The sequence below is a fragment of the Typha angustifolia genome, chromosome 6, assembly GCF_048772165.1.
Source record: "Typha angustifolia cultivar Huaian chromosome 6, ASM4877216v1, whole genome shotgun sequence".
NCBI lineage: Eukaryota > Viridiplantae > Streptophyta > Magnoliopsida > Poales > Typhaceae > Typha > Typha angustifolia.
This window is the reverse complement of record NC_133244.1, coordinates 5,207,217-5,229,173: the sequence shown is the minus strand read 5'-3', so window position 1 is coordinate 5,229,173 and position 21,957 is coordinate 5,207,217. Positions and strand designations below refer to the sequence as shown.

Below are 21,957 nucleotides of genomic sequence, written 5' to 3'. Positions count from 1 at the left end.
AAGAAATTGAATAATTAATGGTTCTGAATATTTTACAGGAGCCCAACAAAAATCTAGCTAAAATTAAGGAGCTTATAATTCGCAGTACAAATCTAGTATTTCTACAATTGTCGGTTTAAGAATGTGTAGATGGTACATCAGATCACCTATCATCCTGAGAGCACAACAATAATAATGTTAAGAAGCTGTAAAAGAAATACAGAACTAACAAGCAATACAATCAGCTTTCAGTGGTCATTTTTTTTTCTTAATTATTTAGATTCAATGCAATTAAATTACAGTTAACTTTCAGAAACCCTCCCACCCTTTTACATCGGATTCTGAACCGGAGTAGCCTGGCTTGATCGCTTTCTCTTGTGCTTCCTCCATGTTGCAACATTGTCTTGCCAACTGCTGGTATCACCTTCATCTTCACCTTCACTTTCATCTTCATTGTGCAGCAGAACTCTCAATTTTTTCGATGTTCTGCGCGTCATATTTTCATTGTTTTCTCCTTTATCTGCAGATTGATCCACATTCCTTTGGCCAAACATATCCTTTCCTACCACATTAAAATTGGCAGATTCGTGTCCATCTGAAGGGTGTCCATTCCTCCTTGCTCTACCAGTTATCTTAGACAAGTCTTCTCCCTCTTCCACAGCCTTCATCCACTGGACATCACTCAGTGAATCAGCATAAACTACATCTTTACGACGTCGCTTTCCACTCATAAGGATACTCTCAGCATCTGTACTTTGGTTCCCTTTGGGTTTGTTTTCATTACTTTTATGGTATACCCAATCTGGCACCTCATTTTCCTCCATAAGCCTTGATCTGTATCTTTCCCTTTGCCGCCTCTCTTCATCCATCTTCTCAAACAACCAGAATTCCTCTTCACCCCGTGCTGCCAGGCGGTTTATCTCCCTCTCACTTGGAACATCCGCTCCTAGTGAGCTTGTTCCTCTCCTCATGATCTCCTGCAACATCTCTCGCCTATCCTTCGCTGCAAAGAACAAACAAGATGAAACCTCAAGCTATGACATATTAGTGCATGTCTTATTTGCACTTAGAGCACCAACCTGTGGAGGTAGTGTTGAAAAGCCCAGCCTGGATGACCTTTGCATCGATACCCATCTTCTGTTTTGCACGTTCCAAGATCTCCTCTTCGACAGAGCCAACACTAACCAACACAAAAACACGAACTTCCTTCTTTTGCCCGATACGATGGGCACGATCTTCGGCCTGTTGGTCCATTTGTGGGTTCCAGTCACTGTCAAAGATGATAACAGTATCTGCAGTCTGCAAATTTAATCCAAGACCACCAGCTCTCGTGCTCAAGAGAAACATGAAGTATGGAGAGTCTGGTGCATTGAACTGTCTCAGTAATGTACCTCGTTCTTCAGTCTTAGTCGACCCATCAAGTCTAAGGTACCTGAAATCGTGCAGCTGCAAGTATATTTCCAGCACATCTATAAGACGCGTCATCTGGGAGAACAGAAGAACTCTATGTCCAGCTCTCCGCAGTTTTGGAAGCAGACGATCAAGCAATTCAAATTTCCCTGATGCTCTAACAATTTCTTCCTTTTGCCACATGTTATATTCTCCTACAAACAGGTAAGGATGATTGCAACACTTTCTGAGCTGCATTGACAAATTCTGGAGAGACTTTGATTTTATGCCTGCATATAGAAAATTCTTTTAAGCCGTAAAAAGAACACTATCAGAAGTTAAAAACAGGAAGACAATGTAATTAAAATAAATAAAATAAATTTGATCCTTTTAAAGTCAGGGTATAAATGACAACAACAAAGTTGTTTGATGTGTACCTTACATAATTTATTCTGAGAACAATATTTACACATAAAAGGAAACACTATTATCTCATACGTCACTGTAAGTGTTCATATTAAGCTTACAGATAAAAAATTTAAGATGTGCATTGTGGTTTTCCAATGCTCAAGATAAAGTTGGTCTGGCAAGCTCCTTAAAGAAAGAATATAGAGGCCCAAGTAACTTCAAGACAGATGGAAAAACTTCTCAACTTCAAACCATCTAGGAAGTATCCTAATACCTTAAGATTCATAATATCCTATAGGTTATGCATTTCTTGTGAACTGAAACTGGTGATAACATGAATTCCAAGGAAACTACTATAATTTATCTGGTCTGCATGGTTGGGTCAAAGATCATTTCCTCAAGCAATTACAGAGAGGAATATCACATTGTCTAGCTAAGAGATTTGTTAATACCTAGGAAAATAATAATCAGATAAAACAGCTGGCTTCCAAACTTCTTGGGTCGAAACTAATGATACTGCAGCAAATGTCCATATGACGCTACAGGATCCAAGAGAAAAAATTTTGATTGCGAAACAAGGTCAAGTGGAGGGCATCAAACTCCCCCTGGAATCATCCGTGTTTCTGCTTAAACAAAAGCGTCCAACAGACTTAAAGCAACAGAACTCTCAGGTAAAATACTGAATAGCAGGCATACTCCTCCAGCAGATATATAGATTATTGAAACACCCAAAATACCCAATCAAAAATCCTTCTGAAGATCTTCACTCGAGAGAGTTTTCATTCTATATGTTGGAATATATAGTCCATTAATAATCCCTTAGTTTCTCTGAAGATAAAGTGTTTCTCCTCTATGATTTGCACTTCCTTTTCATCTCTAATTTGAAATTTCCTTAACAAGAATATCTATTTGCAAATTTGGAAATAGTCGATTCCTTTAAGATCTAAAAAGGTAGACCGGTCTGACATACCAGATTCTAGTCCAACCCTTCCCAAGTCAGTGACTTGTCGATAATAGGCTTTCTGCCAAGCAGATAAGTCACATTTCAGTATAACTTGTGTTTTTCCAGGAAGATACTTCTCCACCTCATCCTTTTTCCTCCTTAGAAGAAAGGGGCGTAAAACCTGAGAATCAAAGAGAAAAACAACTATTATGGTCCACTAGAAAGACCCAGAAAGCAACAGAAAGCATTGGTAATCACTTGATGCAAACGGCGAATGATCAATAGCTCTTCCTCATCGTTGAGAGAAACATCACATGCAAATGGTGCATTGAACCATTCCTCAAAATTCTGCACTGAATTGAAAATGCTGGGCAACAGAAAATTAAGCAATGACCACAGTTCCTGCAAACTATTTTGTATTGGAGTACCGGTCAACAGGAGTCTACGACGAATACGATAGCTGCAAACACATAAATATATGATCAAGATTTAAGGGAAAAATTACAGCATCAAAAAGTATTTTATGAATGATAGCATGACTGAACATGATAGGCAAACAAAGATAAGTGAAACTCCAAATAGACTACTCTGGATCACTGGGTAGGCAGCAGGTTGATGTCCAACAAGCACTGAACCTTATAGCCTTATACCAAATAAAACCTATGATAATTGTATCTTATATTGACCAAATGTAGTGTGTTAGCAGGCTTTCCTCTATATAGTGTTCAATTTTAAGAAAAAGCTTCCCTTTTTTAATTCATATAAAGACAATTTGAAAAACAGAATAGCCTATTCCACTGTACCTGACATGGCTTTCACAATTTTAGGAATTGGTTTCTGCAACCAACATGAGAATTAAGGAAACCACTCTACAAATTCTCTCATGGATTTACTGGTCCTCCTCTTTTTCCTTTTCATTTGTTTTCTAGAATCTAAACTGCATTTCTGTAACTTCTTTTTCTGGGCTTCTAAATCTAAGGTTTTTGAATTCCAAAATAGAATATAAATTAGTACTATTAATAAAAAGAGAAATCACCAACAAAGTTCAAGAATGAAATTTATCCAAGTCTGAGACCGAGCAGTTAACATGTAACATACCCTGTAACTAGCGTGCGAGAAAGAGCACAATCATGGTTTTTCAGACGATGACCTTCATCAACAATCATATAATACCAGTGAACTTTCTTCAGGAACTTTTTATCTTTCATTATTAGATCATAGTGTGTGAGAAGAACATTAAATTTTCCTTCTCGAAAATACTCTTCCCTTATTGCCTTCCTTTCATCTGGGCGCCCATCATACAGAACTGTCGAAATACTGCATAATTGAAGAACATCAAAATGTTCATCAGAAGAAGAAAAGGTGTAAGTATTTTTCATGTTTGAACTAAAAGAAACCTTGGTGCCCAGGTTGAAAATTCATGAAACCAATTTGGTAATACTGCTTTTGGAGCTATTATCAAATGGGGTCCTGTAACACCCTTGTTTTCAATTAAGTACGCAATCAAAGCAATAGTCTGAATTGTCTTTCCAAGACCCATTTCATCAGCCAGAATACCATTGAGATTGTTGTTGAACAAAGAAAGCATCCATTGGAGCCCTTCTAACTGGTATGGTCTTAGCTCCCCACTCCGAAGCATTGATGGTTGCTCTGTTACCTACGAAATTATGAAAAGGAAAGGAAATCATTATTCATACTGTCATTCAGTAAATCCAATCAGAAATGATTGTAAAGGTTTATATACAAATATAACAGAGAGAAAACTAGAAAGAAAAGAAAAACGTAAAGCAGAATATAACACAAATCCTTATGTAGCACTGAATTTACTGAAAATAAAATGATTGCATATGCAACTCAATGATATAACAGAGTAGTGTGGGATACACTGGGTTCCTAACATCAGCCAAGGAAGTGTAATGTAGATTGGACGAGTTATGGTAGAATGAAAGAAAAATCACAAGTAAATATCTACCTTCCCTCTTTGTCCAATGAAGTGTATTGCTCAAAGTCAACAAAATACAGAATGTAACTTAAATATAGGATATAGCTCACTGCTCACATCACACAATAGGTGAAACTTTTGTCCTTTTTCTAATTTCAGTAATCAAGGATCACCACTCACAGACATAATGCCATGCACATCACGCTTGAAAAGTGAATTACTTAAAAATAAAATGATTGCCCAATTCTTTGGGATTTGCATGTTCTGTTGCAGTCCACCTACGTAGAGTGAAATAGTTTGACAGCTATGCCATTTATCAAATTTAGTATAATATAATCCGACCACTGATACAAGGTCATCTCTTATCACAAATAAAGGGTGTTCCAATCCCCAAGGCTTCCTCACCCGGGTGACTAAGGAGCAAAGATGAAAGACCCATGCTAAAGACATAAGGCATGCTTACTTTGGCTTAGCACGATACATATTGCTCAAATGCCATGATAAGCCAGTGTGTTGTTGGCACATTGAATAATCTTGCCATATCAAAAGAATAATCTTTAAACCTTTCTAAGGCCTTAGAATAGGTTCAAAGGCTAATATAAAGTCTTATTAATACTAGATATTAGTGTAATATACACAATAAGATTCTAATCTCAAATCTTCTAAGTAGGGGAAATAACTTTGGGGAAATCAAATTTCTCCTTGATTTGTAAATTTGAAGGATAATATATATCAAAAGGGATGAAATAGACTTCATATTAGCTTTGTTTAAAGTAAGATTTATACTCAATTCCTAACCTAATGGCATGGATGGCCATAAGGGAGTATTGAGATAGGCAATTCTATTCTCATTTTAGAAGAAATTGAATAGAGAGAGAACTCAAGGCAATTCTATTCTCACCTTAGAAGAGTTCTCCAATTCCCTCCCAGAGTTAAATTCCTATCTGTTATGAAGAGAGTTACAACTATCCAATTGTTGAGATTCAACAGAGGATGCTATAGAGCATCGAAGGAGCTGAATCGTTCATCTACCACCACTACAAGTATCAACATTTGCACTTGAGGTTGATCCGTAGCTCAGATGCGTATCGAAAAAAAACTTAATAGTTAATCAAGTAGTTCATAATCAATAGATTACTTAAACACTACGGCACTGATGTCCAAAGAGGTTGTAACTAACTCTTATTTCTATTGCTTAGTGAAATAGACCGATCAACTTTAGGCAGATCTGTGGTTTGTCCTCTCTATGCGAGAAAGATTTTCTATGACAAAAGAATGTGTCATGGTGTGTTTGTCGTACTTTACTTTTTCTATTTGGTATTAGCTTTTTGTTTCCTACTCTCGCCGTTAGTTCAAATTAATATTTGGATTTCCTTTTCTTACTTGATTTCAAATTCTAAAGTACGATTTTAAATCGGTTTTTCTAAACCTAAAAGGATTCAATTTTCCTAAACCAAATTGATTTTGGTTTTGGTTTTTGACTTCAACTTAGATTTATAATTTTCATATATCTAAGAATCTTATCTATCCCAAAATCTCAAATTGAAATTTAGATAATAAAGTTATTAGCTTTGACAAGAAAGCAAGATATTTTTTTAGTACCAAAATCCCAACAAACTACTAAAACTACCGACACACTTTCCAAACTTATTTTTTTACAGATAAATTACTCAACAGGAACAAAAATCCTTGACTCGCACCAATAATATTAAGTTGAATGACTCAGCACGAAATATTGATCCAGGTACTTATATCTCATATCAGTATGCATTGATTACCATATAAATAAAAAATATTTCATTATGTAAATAGTAGATACCACAAAAATTTATGACTGGATTAATAATTATCTTTGCAGATTTGAGAGGAAAACAATATAGAAATTAAGTGACTCAGGACATCTTTGCATACCTTCTCCTGAATGGCATGAACAGTTGAGTTGTACTGTCGTTGGCCTTCAAGCAAATCATTACCTTTTACATTTTGTGCTGAGTCAGCATTAACACCATCCATGTCATCATCTAAAGACAACTCCTCAGTATTAGAGAGAGAGATTTGTGAACGATCATCAGATTCAGACCCTTTCAATGTTTCAATCCCATCAAGATGCTCAGCATCCTTTTGCCGCTGTACTGCTGCTCCAAGACGAACAAGAAGATCATTTGTTTTGCCAAGGAGCATTTTCAAGCGCTCATTCTTGCTTTCTTCTACCATACGCATGTATGCTTCTTGATCATCTGCTTTCAGTGCTTGAAACCTTACTTTTTCTGCACGAGTAATGCGTTGTCTTGCACGCATATGCCATGCCTACATTGCAGAAGATAGATTTACAATTTTATAGGTAGCCAAATAACCACAAAAGAGAGTAAAAAAGGTGAGCTACATTGTAATTAATACAAGAACTAAGATAATTAATGTCACATCTTTTCTGGCTCAGATTTGCACTTTGCAGGACACTTAAACAAAGGTTAGTCATGCCCCTGGAGAATGGCAACCAGTTCAATTAGCCTTACCATCTATCCTAATCATGAGGACATACCATTCTACAGGTCTCAACTCTCAATAGATCTCCCAAGATGAATTGATTATTCTGCATCTTGTTTAAAGCAATAGCTAGATTTGGAAATTATATTATTTGAAGCAGAGTTCCACATAAGTTAAACATATATAATTGTACCTGAATTCCATCATTCCTCTGCTTTCTTCGTTTCAAAGAAGCTTGTGCTTGCAGCTGAAACTCACGAACAGCATTAAGAATATCTGTGAAGAATTTCCTCTTTCTCATCTCCTCTTGGTTCTTCTCCTCCTCTTCTATTCTTGACATCCTCTGCGATGAGACAATATACTAAGAAATAAGATGATTATTTTTCTTCAAATAAAATAAATATCAGCAATTTAATGCAAAATGGTGGTATTAAAAACCTCCGTGTATCTCTTCTTTCGATGGCGATCATCAACATCCATTGCAAATGTATCTCCAATCCCAAACATGCTAAAGGGGTATCGGAGCCGCATCATCCCCCAGTCATACAACTGTTTTTCAGGATATGCACATTTCTCATGTAACCAGTATTCGGCACTCACGTCAGATCGCACCTTCCTTTGCAATTCTAATAACTGGATGCCGAACAAAAAAAAATTCAACAGAAAGCAGAAGAATTAATTCTCAATGCAGAAATTGAATGATGAGATCGAAACATGTCAAAAGTAGAATATTACATTTTGGTAAAACCAAAAAAATAGTAATTAGTGTAAAATTTTAGTGGGAACAATTTGTGACAAAAATAAGAAAAAGATTCATCATATCTACTCTAACAAGTCATTATGGATTTATAACGGAACATGATGGAAATTTGTTGAACTGAGAAAGAACTAATAATTTAGTAGGAAACATTTTGATGCAAGAGCAATACTATAAATTGACATGACACCCAATTTATTTCAGCATTTAATGGCTAACGGCCTGCAATGCCTTAATATCCGATTAACAAGTTGAGTACCTGCTCCTTAATCTGGTATGATTTCAATATACAATAATTGTGTGACATTTAGATAGTAGGCCAGCACGCATCGGCACGGTCAAAATCAATATAGAACCCCATACAGGTGTCCATTTCCTATCGGCACAATAAGGATTAATGATACTGTGTGGAGGACGGGATATGCCCTGTTTTTTTATTCCCTATAATAATTTTGTGTAAGCATTTCTTTATAAAGAAGAGAAAAGAAGACTTTGAAAGGACCAATTAGGAAGAAAAAAGTCCATTGTCTATGTTAGGAGAGAGCTCATCTAATCTTTTGGTACATGTTCAAATTCTTTAAGAGAATTTTTTCCATCAACAATTTTAAGGGCTATAGTAAGAAACCTCTCTGAATGATTCAATCAAGAACATCACTCAACAATTGCTCTCATTCTAAGAACAAGCATGATGAATTTAGGGCTGATCTTGATGTTCAAGGAGCTGTTGATGTAGACACTGGTGCAAACCCTTCTGCAGATGATGCTGAAGAGGATGAGGGTGTCAATGATCAGGCACAAAAAGTAGTAGATATCAGTGACACCTTCAGGCTTCAGGTTATTGCTTTTATTTTGAGCAGGAATGTTCTTTTCTATTTAATCTGGATCATGGGTACAATTTTTATATTTAACATGGATCATGTTAAGCTTTCATACTTTTCTTCTCATAAATTTTTTTTCTCTCACAGGAACAACCTGCCTTTTGACAAGAAGCAGTTCAAACCTTCGTGAAGCGAAATATTAAGAACTTGTGTAACAACCCAAAATTTTAAACAATAAATAAAATAGAAATGAATATTTAGATAATGAGAAATTTTGTTATATCTTTTATATTTTAGGATTCAGATTAAATTAAATTAAATTTTTAGATATATCTTTAAGATATTAGAATCCCTATTCTAATAGGACTTTTATTATATTTTTTTTAACTATAAAAGAGGGGCCTAGAAGAAAAATCTAGATGGGATTTTAAGAGAGAAGGTAGGGGCGGTAGAAAAAAAAAAGAAAAGGAGATCATTCCTGGGAGAGATTAGAGAGAAGAGAGAAGAGAGAAGAAACAAAGATGAAAATGTATAAAGAAAGAGAAAATAATAAGAGTAGATTGAGAAAAAAATTATCATACCAAAGAGAAGAAATAGAAAGAGAAGGCAATCATGGAGCACATTGAAATTCGTGCAAATTATGATTAGGATGCGAAAATTAGATTATTTTTGGATTGAACAATCAAGGCAAATACTCACTCATATTTTCTTAAATTTTTATTATTCAAAAATAAAATTAATGATTTGAAAAAAAAATATATCAATAAAAATCAGAGATATAAGATTATTTGTATTTTATAGAAAATTCGAATTTATTATTTGGATTTTCTCTAATACATAGAGAAAATAATAGTATTTAGATTTATGGATTATTCATGTATATATTGTATTTGAAGAATTGAGAATTTTGATAATTGAAGAATTTGGTACTTGAGATTCAAAATGAATCAGTATAGTTGAATACTGACAAAAATAAGATCTGAAACTCAATTTATTTTTAAGAAAATAAGTTCAAGAAAAAAAATTTCTTGGAATATAATGTCGCAACGTGCTACCAACTAACTCTGGCGAGATTAGAAAAAAGATTCATTGATTTTCATCCTAGTGACTCTAATCTTACTTAACAGCTAGTGAAAAAGTCGATAGAGCACTGCAGAGTACCTACTGTGACCCTAAACGGATCGACTATCTAGAAATGTCTCCGGCTCCATTTCGATGGTGACTAGATAGTGCGATGTGACCACGGGTCAGAATACCTATTAAAGAGACAATATGGTATTTTATCAGTTTTAGCGGGTTTTCATGATAGTGCACTTTTAGCAAAGATTGATTTGTTTTATATTGATTAATTCAATATAAGATAATATGAAATGATTTATAATTTCAATTAAGCATATATGGATTTTGAAATTCAGTACAAGAGACAAAAAAATTATTTATTTTTTAAGATGGCTTATATATATTATTATGATTCTTTTTCTGCTACTATATCTATCACATGTTGATATATGTCATTAGACATATTCTTGGTAAAGTGAGTTACTTGCTGGGCATCTAGCTCATGAGAACTCATTATTTTGTAGAAATTTAAAAGCCGCTTCGTGAGGACTTTGAAAGATGAATATTGTCACGACCCAAAATAGGAAACATGACCGACCATGCATCTCAATATGCTTGAGATGCACGAAGCCTTATTAATACTCTCTACGTGTACGATGACAAAATAAATAAATAAAATGAGAATGTGGGATTGAGAGAGGAGGGTGCACGTGCTCTGCACGTGCAGCCCCTCCCCTCTCCCTCTCCAGCATGCAACGAGGCACTGATAAGAGGGGATTTCAGCTAATCCGAATCGGATTAGATTTAATCCTCTTCTAATCTATAAATTAAACCCTAATCCTCTCTCCTGAACCCCCCCCCCCCAGCCTTCTTCTCTTCCACCGTTTTCTTTCTTTTCTCACCGTCGGAGTCGTCGCTGTGGGATCGGATCGCCGGAGCATCGCCGGAGGAAATTGGGACCACCACACTCCTCCCCGGTGAGCCCTCTCTCATCCCTCTAGTTTAATTTAAATTTAAAGGGATAAATCGAAAATACCTAAAATTGGGGTTCTCGGCTTCATCGGCAAATCAGGCCGGCCGGCGACTTCGGGTCGCAACGGCATCTTCACCGGAAGCTTCGTGCTCCAAGCCCGGTGTCGGTGATATCTTCTAGAGAGCCCTCGTGGCTCCAATCGACGTCGGCCGTCGGTGAGTGGGTTTTCCTCCACCACGAGAGAGAGAGAGAGAGAGAGAGAGAGAGGGGAGCCGGTCGTGACCCGCTGCCGGCAAAGTCACCGGCGACCACTCTCTCTAGCTTTCTCCCTTCCTCGTGTCAGACGCGAGAAAAGAGAAGGGATGGGTTGGGCTCGGGTTTAACCCGAGCCAACCCCCTTTTCTTTTAAATTCGGGTTTGGATTTCAGATCCACAAACCCGACCCGAACCAATTAAATTGGATGGGCTGCGGGCTAAACCGCAGCCCAATCCATTTTCTCGGCTAGGCCTTGGCCCAGCCCGATTAGTTTCTTTTGGCTGGGCTTTGGCCTAGCCCGATTAGCTTCTTTTTTTGGAATGGGTCGGGCCAGCAGTAGCCCAACCCAATCCAATGGGTGGGTTAAACCCATTTTAGTTTTTTTTTTAGTTTTATTTTTTTTAGAAATATTGATATTATTCAAATTAAAAATTTGAATATTATTTATTATTTAAGGTGGTGATTTCTAGTACGTGAGCTAGAAATTTGAGATTTCGGTTGTCTTGCCTAGACTCAGGTGAGTGGGTTCACTCACATGTTTATTTTATTGTATTTCGTATTTTTGTCAGACCATGTAAATTTTCTGTGTGCAAATTATTTATTTCACCCTTATGTGTAAAAATTAAATTGTTGTAATTTCTGTGTGCAAATCTATTTATTTCATCCGTACGTGTAAAAATTTAATTGTTGTATTTTCTGTGTGCATTTAATTATTATATTCAGTGCATCACCATACTTCGTGCAAATATTGAAATTTGTGAAAAGAAAAATGAGACTAATATTGATACGACTTAGAAAACAGTCCCGGTATAAATCGTTTGCGATTTTCCGTGGTGACTCAAGTCTATCTGGAAGTCCAGGGGAAAGTCCTAAATTAGATCACTGCGGTGACTTTCTTAGATAACTCTGGCGGGGTTAGGGAACAGTCCTAGGATGAATAAAAAAATTTCCTAGGTGACTCTAACTTCTCTCAACGGTTAGAGGAAAGACAGAGTGTGTTAATCACGGGGTGATACCCTCTGATGACCCTAACCGGATCAGCTATGAAGAAAAGTCTCGAGCGTCATCTCGAGGTGACTTCTAGTTGATGTGGATCCACAGGGTTTATGTAACACCCTAAAAACTATAAAAAAAAAATCCCGTGACGCACGCGCCGAGCACGTGCGTCACAGGCACCTGCCACCCACCATGTCCCCGCGTCCTCTCTTCTCCTTCTTCCCTTTCCCTTGCCGTGCACGCTACCCTGCTCCCACCTCCATTAAACCCCATCTTCCCCTCCTCGATCGCACCATTTCTCCACCTCAATACCTCTCTCCATCTCTTCTCGTGGGTTGCCGACGCCGGAGCCACCGAGCTTGCCGACCAACCCCCTTTTCGGTAAGCCCTCCTCCCCTTTCCCTTTTTTTTCCCTATTACTTCCCTCCTCAGCCTCGTGCTGTGCCGCCGCCGTCCCCGTGCTGCCGCCGACACCGTCGACCTCGTGCCGCGCCGCCAGCGTCGCAGCCCCTCGGGCTTTCCGCTCTCCCTTCGTCTCCTCCCTCGGAAGAGAAATACCGAGGGAGGGTGGGGGGGTTGTTTAATAAGATAATTAATTCTATTAGTTCGCTAATCTTACGTATGGTTTACTTGCGTGAATTAATAGGATTGACACCGCGTGAGGAGGATTTTGGAATTCCGGATGAGCCGGCTAGCTGACGAGTTTTACCATACTATGGAGACCCCCCAGGCGAGTAGAGTTATACAAATCTAGAATAACATAATTACAGTCATTATATCTGTCATGGCACTGTAGGAAATGTCGGTATTAATGCATGCAGTTAGTACACCTTGTTATATCTTTTGCATACGTAGTTATTGATAACCTGCTCATCATTATATTATGAGAATGTTAATGTAGCATAAACATTAGTGTGATAATGCTTTCCATGTGTCATGTATGGTATACTATTGCATAGATGTATGATTACTGTGAATATAGAATGTAATGATCATGATGACTATAACATGTTTTATACACTCATAAACACTGCACCACTTCCACCTATCATTAGTAGTCGAATTCTGACTAGACAGTACCCTTACTCACTCAGCCCAGGGTTAAGGGTAGAGTGTATCTTATATGACTATACTATTAGCGGCCTACACCTGAGGTCGGGAAGCCTGTGTGGCATTCAGGTAGTTATACTGCATAGTTAGGACTAGATAATGATGATAGAAGAACATGATTGTGAGGTGGGGATATAACTCTAGTGGTACCCGACGATGCAAGGTTAGGGCGTCTGTTGATGAGCCGAGGGCTCCCGATTCTCCCGCCGAGGGCGGTGATGCTTTAGAGAGAGTGAGATATGGGTTTACGACCGGGGTCCTGAGTCTGACGGTCATAGATAACCGGTCACATGTAGTGTCGTCATACACGTGTAGGTGACATTATCGCTAGATGTGTATATATCCCCTCTCGATGGATGATTATATGATGGATGATTGTTTCTTGAGAGTATTTACCCTGTGTGGTGAATAGCTCGGTGAGCGTTGATAAGTATGATTAATGTTTTGGTAGGCCTGAGATGACTAAACTGCTATTTTATTGCTATGCATAACATGTAAAACCTATGATTGAGATGTGTACGAATAAGAGATTGTATCAAGCTTATTGAGATGTGTACGCTAGATGTGTATATATCCCCTCTCGATGGATGATTATATGATGGATGATTGTTTCTTGAGAGTATTTACCCTGTGTGGTGAATAGCTCGGTGAGCGTTGATAAGTATGATTAATGTTTTGGTAGGCCTGAGATGACTAAACTGCTATTTTATTGCTATGCATAACATGTAAAACCTATGATTGAGATGTGTACGAATAAGAGATTGTATCAAGCTTATTATCTGTGTGAACTTATCATGATACGTTTAGGAACTAGCATGTTCCAGGATAGTGACTGGTAATCTTTATCGATTGCATTGATTCAGTAAATTATGGTAAGTCTTTTCAATAAGCATATCGTTATCGTTAGCAAATATAGGCATACATTGGATATACCCATGTGATTTCACTATTTTTAGATTGTATGGATCCTATTCGCTGGGCTGTAAGCTTACCACCTCGTGGTGGTATTATTTTCAGAGCTAGGGGACGCAGGTGTGGGAAGCGAGGAGTAGCTGTTTTTCCTTTTCAGTAGGTTTGTTAGTTGTGTTAAGCCCCTGCGAGGGCGTGATGACGATATTGTATTTTGGACCTTAGCATTGTATTTTGGATGTATATTTGGAAGGCTTGTTGTGGCCTGTGGACTTGTATCCGAACTTTTATAGTTGAGTTTATTTATGGTGAAATTGTGTTGTTGTGTGCCTTGTAAAATCCTTGTACTGACAAGTCATGTGATGCACCGCGTGGGGGGATTTACCCACACGGTTTACACGTGTATTTGGAGGTTTTGGTGTTTCAGTTTAGACCCATTTAGACATATGACAGTATAAATATCAAAAGATGTTAATATGTTGCGTGCGAGGTTACAAGTTGTGACATCTCTCTATTATTATCATTGTTATTATTTAGAGAGCATGCATATTGTATATTGTTATGGATATTGTTGCTTTTAGTTTAATTTATTCAGCATTAATATGATTTAAAATTTATTTAAAATTTATTCAGCATTAATACAAGTGGATTCCACTCACTGAGCTATAGATGTTGGCTCATGGGTTCGATTGTTTTTTTTGTATTTGTTTATGTATTTCAGGTAATAGTCAGCGGGGCGACTGAGCGAGATGTACTCGGACTCCACCTCCACTTAGGATTCACCTATTTACCTTTCCGCTCTTTTAGATTTTTTGCTTTAGATTAGATGTTTTATTTATTTAGTTTAGAGACTCAAAAACATTAACATTGTTTTAATTTTATTGCAATTAGTTATAAAATTTAATAAAGCACATTCTCATTTTATTTATTTATTTTGCCATCGTACACATAGAGAGTATTAATAAGGTTTCGTGCATCTCAAGCATATTGAGATGCATAGCCAGTCATGTTTCCTATTTTGGGTCGTGACAAATATCATTTTCATTGTGTCAATTTATTTTAGACAAGGCTCCAAGTATCGGAATCGGGATCAGAATCGACCGTCTGAAAAAAATGATATGTATCTGCCGTATTGGAGGTATCGACAGTGTCGACCGTCCGTATCGGCCTGTATTTTAAAATAATTTTTAAAATACAAAAAATTCTTAATTTTTTAGAAAAATAATAATAAGATATAAATATAAATTATTCATATATAAAGTCTAAAATCTAAAGTTTCTCAATTTCTATTTCTCCCCCTTTCTACCACTCACACTCTTTTTCTCCCACACAAATTAAATATAATTCTTACTCTCTCCTACTAATTCTCTCTTATCAAATTCTATCTCTCTCTCACTAACTCTCTCTTAGAGCATCTCCAACCGGGCTCCAAAACTCCAAATTTGGAGCCCAGTGGAGCTCCAACCAGGCTCTATATGGGGCTCCAAATTTGGAGCCCCACCATGAAAATGGAGCCGGGCTCCATTTGTCACATCAATTTTTTGAAAATACAAAAATTACCCAACAAGTGTTATATTCAATAATTTTAATTCCATTTGTATCCTTTGTTAAATAATTTAGTTAGTTAAGCTAAGTATATAATTAGTTTTACTAATCGGTTTTTAACAAAAATAATACCATTGGAAAGACTCATCGAAACCTTTAAAATGAGTCTAATATTAAATTACTTTTGAGTTAATTTTAATTTTAATTTTTTTATTATTTATAAAAATGAGTCTAATATTAAATTATTTTTGAGTTAATTTAAATTTAAATTTTTTTATTATTTATAAAAATGAGTCTAATAAATTATGCAATTGAATATTGATCGTGATCGCGAGGACAGAGAGATCTTGTCAATTGATTTAAATAAAATTGAAGATCCGAATGAACGTGCTTTCTTTCAAAGAAAAAGACAAGAAATTTGTAGAAGAAGCAATATTCATTTTCAAGTCGGAGGTTCATCGCAAGAAGGTGGACACAGTCAAGAAAGAGAAGGTGGCTACAGAACTAGAACCGGTGGCTACGGAACCGGAACCGGTGGCTATGGAACCGGAATCGGTGGCTACGGAGATGACTTACCAGAATATTAAACATCTATTGTTTTTATTATGTTTGGTTAATTTCTGCTTATTTTAGGTAATGTAATTTTGATATTTTTAGTTAATGACATGTAATGCTTATTTTGATGTTTATTTCGTGTAATGTAATTTCGATGCGTTTAATTAAAAAATTAGTAATTTAAAATTACTTCTAAAACTATTGAATATTAATCTTATTTTAAAGATCTCGATGAGAGTTTTCTAACCATATATTTTTTAATAAAAAATAATAACGCTAAGATGATCTATTAAGCAATTTAAAATAGCTAATATAATAATATATATATTATTATTATAATATATATGGAGCCCGGTGCATTGGAGTGCACCGGGCTCTTGCTCCATTTTTGGCTCCATATTTGGAGCCTTTGGAGCAAGCATTGGAGATGCTCTTATCAAACTCTCTCTCTCTCTAACTCTCTCTTATCAAACTCTCTCCCTAATTAACTCTCTCTCTCTCTCCTACTAACTCTCTCCCTTAAAAAAACTCTCCCTCTTCCTCACCGACTATTACCTCTTTCCCTCTTTAACATAGTTTTTTAATTTTTATTTTTTCTCCATGTCTCTCTCCTCTCCCCCCTCTCTCTTTTCTTCCCTCTCCCTCTTACTGCTGCAACCCACAAACTCTCTCTCTTTCTCCCTCTCTTTCTCTCTTTCCCCCTCTCTTTTTCCCTCTATTTCCCTCTCTCTTGCTCCATCTCTTTCTCTCTCTTTCTCTATTCCTTCTCTTTCTTCCCCCCTCTCTTTCCCTCTCTTGCTCCCTCTCTTTCTCTCTATCTCTTTCCCCTTTCTTTCTTTCTTACCCATGCTCATCTCGGGTGGGATCGGCCGATCCCGACTCGAAACGAATCAGGTATCAACCGATCCCTGACCGAAACCAATCAAATTGGTTTCAACCCGGGATCGGCCAAAACTAGGAACTGTGATTTTAGGATTTAAGTATTATTTGGGTTTTTGTGTCTTCTCCAAATTTTATCCTAGAAATTCACGATCATTATGTTCCCGGATTGGGGCATGACAATTTGACTCCCAAACTCGATGAAGTAGATACAGTTCTCTGTGTTTCTTAATTGCTTCCTTCAAAATGATCTTCATGAACACATTGGGTCCAATTAAATGGTGAAATATACAGCAAAAGTGATGACAACAATAAAGATGGAGGGCCGATGGCAGGAATTGCTGATATCACGACCTAATCCTATATCTTGTGCTGGAACAAGATATGTTAAGCAACATATACCAACATAATTTCAGATTTTAATGTATATATCCTTATACTGTACCTAAGGGATACCCTACAATACATATATATGTGTCTACTTAATTCCTGAAGATATGATACCAATATCAGAGTTTTCTATTTGTAGCACTTCTCATCTGTTTCTTGCTTTTCTTGTTATTTGTGACTCTTTTAACTGAACCTGAAATACAAACCAAAATTGCTGAAAGCAGAAACAAAAGCTCAAACAATGTAAAAACTAGCAGATTTGTAAGTCTAACCTGATATTTCTAAGGAATTAGAGTGCCAAATTACTAAAAGTACTGAATTTAGCATATTTTATATTTGATATATATCAGAAGCATTGATTACTAAGGGCAAAATAAGCATGAAGAAAACACACTCCTTGCAACATCCATTAGTGAGGTCAATTTAATGCATAAGTTAACAACAAGAAAAACCTATATAATGCGCATTCGTCCAAGTGACAATCTTCAGATTTTTTGCTTCTGTTACCTTCAGCCCGTATAGTTCAAGCAAGCACTTCATTTGCAAGTCCTCTCCTCTAGTTGACGGCAACACTAATACACCAGACAATATAAATATGAGCTAAGCATAAGAGCATATAAATTTAAAGATGCTCATATTTCAACAATTTAGCTAACCAAATACAAAATACATAGTGGAAATCAGTTTTCCATTCTAATGTCTACATATAACATCTAAAATGGTCAATGTGGAAATCAATGCAAACTAGTGGCAAATTCCTGTATTATGCTATTTAGTACTTACAACTATTTTAAGTGACTGAATTAATAGGATTGATACTCAACAAAGTTAACCATCAGAAAACATGGTAAAAATATACATATTAGCGCCACTATAACAAATAAATGAGCAAAATGTTCAAGAAACTACAACCAGATGACAACTATAAGTCATCAGGAACTCAAATAGGGGACAATATATCTTAAGGGAATCAAGAGAAGTTGAAATTTCTAGTCTCCATTACTTTGTTATCCTCTCCAAATAAGATAGGAATGGCCTTTAAATTTATTGCCAAGACTAAAACAATAAGTTTAACATAATTACATTTAATATAATTTTACAATTCTAATATAATTACATAAATAAGTTATGTTGACATGTTTCACTATATGACATCAACTACTAGGGGCATAAAAACAAAAGATTGTCACTGGAAATTCCATGTAAATCCTAATGTAAGGGAATCTAGACATTCGTGATAATCCAGCCCCTCCCACTCCGTTAGCACCACAAATAAATATGCCTTTCCCGGTTTTTTCTCAACCCCTTTAACTAGCAGCACACCTTGAGATGCGAGACCCAATTGCAGAAGAAAAGGTTTGTAAGATGATGTGAAACATCTTCAAAGTGAAGATGTATAGATTAGATCCACAACATGATTGATATTGTATGCAACTTGATAAGAAGATAATACAAAGCAATATGCTTAAGAGTTGAGAATCAAATTATAACCTTCAAGCTCCAAAAGACGATGTTGGATGGAACTCTTAAAACGGCTTGCCTTTGATCTTCTCAACTCTGAACAAGACATGCAACTTGTCTGTTGATTCAATACTGCATCCCCGAGCTCTTTTATCAAGGTACCATTCTTTAAAACCCCACAGATCTACGAAAGAATGATTTGTTTTTGATAGAAGGAAATAGACATATCACAAGATGTGATCATAATAGGCTTATGCTTGACAGTACAAGAAGGAAGTGAATCTAATCAAAATTACTAGATCAAATACATAAAATAGTAAATGGATAATTGTTACCAATAGCTCTTGCCGAGAACAGGTCAGTGAATCAATTGAAATTTCTTTTGTCAAGATACAAGCCAAGAAGATTAAATTACACATTGAACCTTCAATGCAATCTGCTAGTTGATCTAATATGTCTCCAGTGTTCCAAAAACCCAATTTGCTGTCAATAGAACAACAAAAAGGAAGGGCTTTATATGAGGAAATCAAGCTCATTTGTGGTCTTTTAATTTGGTTTAGGCTAGTTTAATCAATATGGCCAAGTTGGGTAGCACAATTGAGAATTTGGATTAGCTCTATTTTATTTGGTCATTTGGGTTAGCCTACATGTAAACCAGTAAGAGATGTACTAGCATGAAGGTCCTAAATCCTACCCAGTAACAGTATGCAAAATAGGATATTATATCAGCCCTAATAAGAGCACACCATCATAGAGGTTCAACAATCATTTAGAAGGATTTAAAAATCTGAACAAACTTCATCAAATCCAAATAAAGAAGGAAAAGAAAAGCCAAGACACCTCAATTTTATGCCATAAAACATTGACCCTAATTTCTTGCTTATTATTTAGTGTCATTCGAACCATAGAACTTTTCTTTTCACACAATTTCAACCCGGATTCGACAGTCTCCCTTAAAGAACCACTGAAATCAACGCACCCCGCGAGAACTACTTCAACAAAATTAACGGATCGAAGTACTTCTCGAAAAGCAAATTCCCTTAACTGCCATCAGCAACACTTTTTCTTGCGACTATTAACCAACAAACGCTCCAATTCCAACCGAAACAAAGATCGAGAAAGGGCAGAAAATGAGGCGGTGCGTACCGAATCCTCCTCGGGAAGAACAGCACCACCGCCTTCGTCGTCTCCTTCGTGGTAGATGGAGGAGACGGCGTGGAAGACGTCAGGGGGGAGAGGAAGATTGCGGGAGATGAGGTTGAGCGCGCCAATTAGGGTCTTCGTCTTCTCCACCACGCCATCCGAGAGAGGAGGAGGAGGAGGAGGATGGTTCTCCACCGAAGCTGCCATGGATGGCCTCAAACTCTCGCGCGATTCAAATAAAACGAAGGCAACGGTCGATTAATTCATTTTGATTTCTTTTTCTTTTTCTTTTTCTTCCTTCCCTTGTCTTGCTCTCGTCTGCGATCTTTAACTCGTCTCGCTAGTCAGCTTCCTCTCTCTACCCTTCGTTTCCTCGTTTGCTTGGGCTGCGAGAGGAGTCAAAAGAAGAGACCGAAATATCCGGAAGTTCGTAGCGGATCCGCTTGTAGGTATATATATATATGTGCGAGTTGGTATCGGGTTGATTCCGTTAACCCGATAAAGGTGGATCCGGATTTTTAAGTGTTCTTTTTTTATCACTCATTAGCCGCAAGATATAGACCAGTCAAATGGTCAACCATCTATTGATACAGAGGCACACTTAGGCCCCATCAAGCTTTTTAGCCAATATAATAAGCTGTCTAGTCTAGACTCTAAGCAGTCACGCTGCCGAGTTGCTCTATTAAATTAACCACATTACTGAATCATCAATTACACGGTCGGGCCGTTAAGTTAAACCACAAGATATAAGTTAGTCAAAGGGTCAACCCTCTATAAATATAGAGGCACACTTAGGTCCCACCAAGCTTTTTAGTTAATATAATAAGTTGTCTAGTCTAGGTTTTAAGCCGTCACGCTGCCGAGCTACTCTATTAAGTCAACCACACTACTGATCCATTAACTGCATAGTCGAGCCATTAAGTTAAATTACTAAACCATCAAATAATTTTCTCCATAATATTGTATTGAGTTAGAATCAAACTCATAACCTCCTTGGTTATAGCCCCACCAAGCTTTTTAGCCAATATAATAAGCTGTCTAGTCTAGGCTCTAAGCCGTCACGCTACCGAGCTGCTCTATTAAGTCAATCACACTACTGAACCATCAACTGTACGGTCGAGCTATTAAGTTAAACCATCAAATAATTTTCTTTATAATATTATTTTAAGTTCAAATCAAACCCATGACCTCCTTAGTTATTAAAAAGGTATCTATCAACTCTATTAGAATTGGTTGATGATCCGAATGTAAGTTTGACCGAAGGTTGACTTCACATAAGTGTACTTCAAAACCTAGCCACCAATTTATCTTAAAATTTTAATTTCTCTAAAATGATTGCAAGTCTGAGAAATAATTTTCATATAAATTATTAATCCAATCAACAATTTATATTTAGAGGTAGGCTCATATAAATTTCTTCTTAAAACTTAGCACATTTTTTTAAGATTTAAAATTTTTATATAAATATTTAAAACTCACTATTTTGTCTCACGGTTTCCAAATACATATAATCTCATATTTAGATTTTAATTAGACATGCAAAAAAACTTAAGAGCAGATTTAAAATAATTAAAAATTATAAAAGTAATGGTATAAAAAGAAAGATAATTACACCTAAACCCTAAACCTGTTGGCACAATGACCTCTTAATTAAGAAAAACTTTCAAAATATACTCTTGTTGAGTTATATATTATATTTTTCTATTAAAAAAACTAATATATCAGCATCACGTAATTAATTTTAAGTTTTTTAGGGACTATTTTATCCTATTCTAGAGGGAAAAAATGAGAGAGAAAAGTTGACAATAAGATAATCATTTAATATTTTTTATTAAAATCGTCGAGGGCGAGAGATTTTTTATAATTTAGAAGGTCACTGTGTATCAAGAAAAATAAGAGGAGGCATATGAAAATTAGAGGATCTTAGTGTAAGTATTTGTAAAAAGAATAACCCATATTAC

The 21,957-nt window shown here is 36.4% G+C and overlaps 1 protein-coding gene across 1 annotated transcript; it reads right to left on the bottom strand.

Moving 5' to 3' along the window:
* LOC140761064 (probable ATP-dependent DNA helicase CHR719) lies at positions 1 to 20,408 on the bottom strand. Its single transcript, XM_073098241.1, has 12 exons — positions 20,000 to 20,408; positions 18,884 to 19,037; positions 17,900 to 17,964; positions 7,584 to 7,778; positions 7,339 to 7,488; positions 6,573 to 6,968; positions 4,117 to 4,376; positions 3,818 to 4,036; positions 2,978 to 3,179; positions 2,747 to 2,900; positions 1,059 to 1,658; positions 1 to 982 (listed from the first exon to the last, which is right to left on the bottom strand). The coding sequence occupies exons 1-12, from the start codon at positions 20,201 to 20,203 to the stop codon at positions 309 to 311; spliced, it is 3,273 nt and encodes a 1,090-aa protein (XP_072954342.1). The 5' UTR covers positions 20,204 to 20,408; the 3' UTR covers positions 1 to 308.
* Positions 20,409 to 21,957: the final 1,549 nt, after the last annotated feature.

Coding starts and splice junctions, on each gene's coding strand:
- LOC140761064 (XM_073098241.1), bottom strand. CDS start 20,203: ATGGCAGCTTCGGTGGAGAACCATCCTCCTCCTCCTCCTCCTCTCTCG. Junction 17,965..18,883: donor TCGTCTTTTGGAGCTTGAAG/GTTATAATTTGA, acceptor CTGGTGTATTAG/TGTTGCCGTCAACTAGAGGA. Junction 4,037..4,116: donor TTTTCAACCTGGGCACCAAG/GTTTCTTTTAGT, acceptor TCAATTATGCAG/TATTTCGACAGTTCTGTATG.